Source organism: Eimeria mitis, genomic scaffold, assembly GCF_000499745.2.
Source record: "Eimeria mitis Houghton genomic scaffold, Emh_scaff622, whole genome shotgun sequence".
In the NCBI taxonomy this organism is placed as follows: domain Eukaryota; phylum Apicomplexa; class Conoidasida; order Eucoccidiorida; family Eimeriidae; genus Eimeria; species Eimeria mitis.
In genome coordinates, this window is record NW_013574415.1 from 4171 (window position 1) to 5961 (window position 1791).

At 58.6% G+C, this 1791-nt stretch overlaps 1 protein-coding gene across 1 annotated transcript in view; it reads left to right on the forward strand.

Annotated features, from left to right (window-relative positions):
- Positions 1-1462: 1462 nt before the first annotated feature.
- EMH_0018050 (uncharacterized protein) overlaps positions 1463-1791 on the forward strand; it is a gene marked incomplete at both ends in the record, with an annotated part of 855 nt that continues 526 nt past the window's right edge. The window contains one exon of the mRNA XM_013501045.1: positions 1463-1789. Within this exon, the coding sequence (XP_013356499.1) occupies positions 1463-1789 (327 nt within the window). The remainder of the gene's footprint in view (positions 1790-1791) is intronic.

Here is a 1791-nt window from a genome sequence, read left to right on the forward strand (position 1 = left end):
TGCTGCTCCTGCTGCTGCTGCTGTTTCTGTTGATTCTTCTGCTGCTGCTGCTGCTGTTTCTGCTGCTGGTGTTGCTGCTTTTGCTGTTGCAGTTGCTGTTGCTGCTGCACCTCCATTTGGTGCTGGCGCCGCTGCTTTTCCTGCAGCAGCAGCAGCAGCAGCAGCAGCAGCAGCAGCAGCAGCAGCAGCACAGCTGCTGCAGGTATCTTTTTTGCATATCTCGCATCTATCGCAGCGCTGGGGGCCCCTCTGTGTATATATTTGTTGGATGCTGCGGGCCCTCTCAGCAGGCAGCAGCAGGGGGGGCCCCCCAGGCTGTGTTAGGGTACTGGGCGAGGGGGGCCCCCCGTCTGTGTCTTCATCCTCCTCAGAAGCTGTGCAGCAGCAGCAGAAGCAGCTGCTGCTGCTGCTGCTGCTGCAGTTGCAACTGCTGCTGCTGCTGCTGCTGCTGCTGCGTTTGTGGCGGCTCAAGAGGGAGGGGAGAGGAGAAGCTATTGCTGCTGCAAGTCGTACCCGTAGAGCTCTCCTTGCTGCTGCTATCTGCTGCTGCTGCTGCTGCTGCTGCTGCTGCTGCTGCTGCTGCCCCCAAACAGCAAATTTATGATAAACTAAAATTTCTCCGGGGCGGATGCCGACGCCGGGAATCGAACACAGAAATACATGCGGCCACCCGTTCAAGTAGACCTGCAGCAGCAGCAGCAGCAGCAGCAGCAGCAGCAGCAGCAACAGCAGGTGCAGCAGCAGCAATAAGAGCAACAGCAGCAGCAGGAACCGCAACAGCAGTAGCAGCATAGACGGCCACAGCAGGAGCAGCAGCAGCAGCAGGAACAGCAACAGCAGCAGCAGCAGCAGCAGCAGTAACAGCAGCAGCAACAGCAACAGTGACAGCAGCAGCAGCAGCAGCAAGAATAAGAGCAGCTGGCAGTGAATCTCTATATCTCTTTTGTCTCCGCATAAATTTATAAAAGTACCCTGGGGGCCCCCAGGGTACTTAATTGGGGGCCCCCCTGCAAGAGCTTTCTCTACAGGGGGGCCCCCCTCAGGGTTTCTTTATGCCTGCATCCCCTCCATTAGGGTTTAGGGTTTAGGGTTTAGGGTTTAGGGTTTACCAGGCAGAACTGACAGTTGGCTCTGAAGAGGGGGGCCCCCGGGGCCCCCAGCAGCAAGGGTACATCTATATCAACAGCAAACGCAGCGGCGCTACACAGCTGCGAGCAAACTAGCTGCCACGAGGGGCCCCCTGCTGCTGCTGCTCCTGCTGCTGCTGCTGCCGTTCCTGCTGCTGCTGCTGCTGCTGCAGTTGGAGGAGAAGTTTCCCCTGCTGCTTCTGCTGCTGTTGCTGCTGCTGCTGTTGCAGAAGGACCTGCTTTGCTTCCTGTTGCGAGGCCCCCTGCTGCAGCAGGGGGGCCCCCTGGGGGGCCCCCTGCTGCAGTACCCTCTTTTTGGGGGCCCCCAGCTGCAAATGAAGTTATACTTGTTGCATGCAGCAGCGGCAAAGGAAACGAAAGACACTCGGAGGTGTCTGTACACCCCACGCGCTCGACAGCACCCCCCACATGCTCAAGTACTACAGGCACCTGCAGCAGCAGCAGCAGCAGCAGCAGCAGCAGCAGCAGCAGAGAGAGTAGCAGCAAGAAGAACAGTAAGGAAAGCAGCAACTGGTGCAGCAGGAACAGCAACAGCAGCAGCAGCAGCAGCAGCAAAATCAGCAACAACAACCAAAACCCCCCCCCACCACCACCACCACCAGCAGCTGCAGCAGCAGCAGCAGCAGCAGCAGCAGCAGCAGCA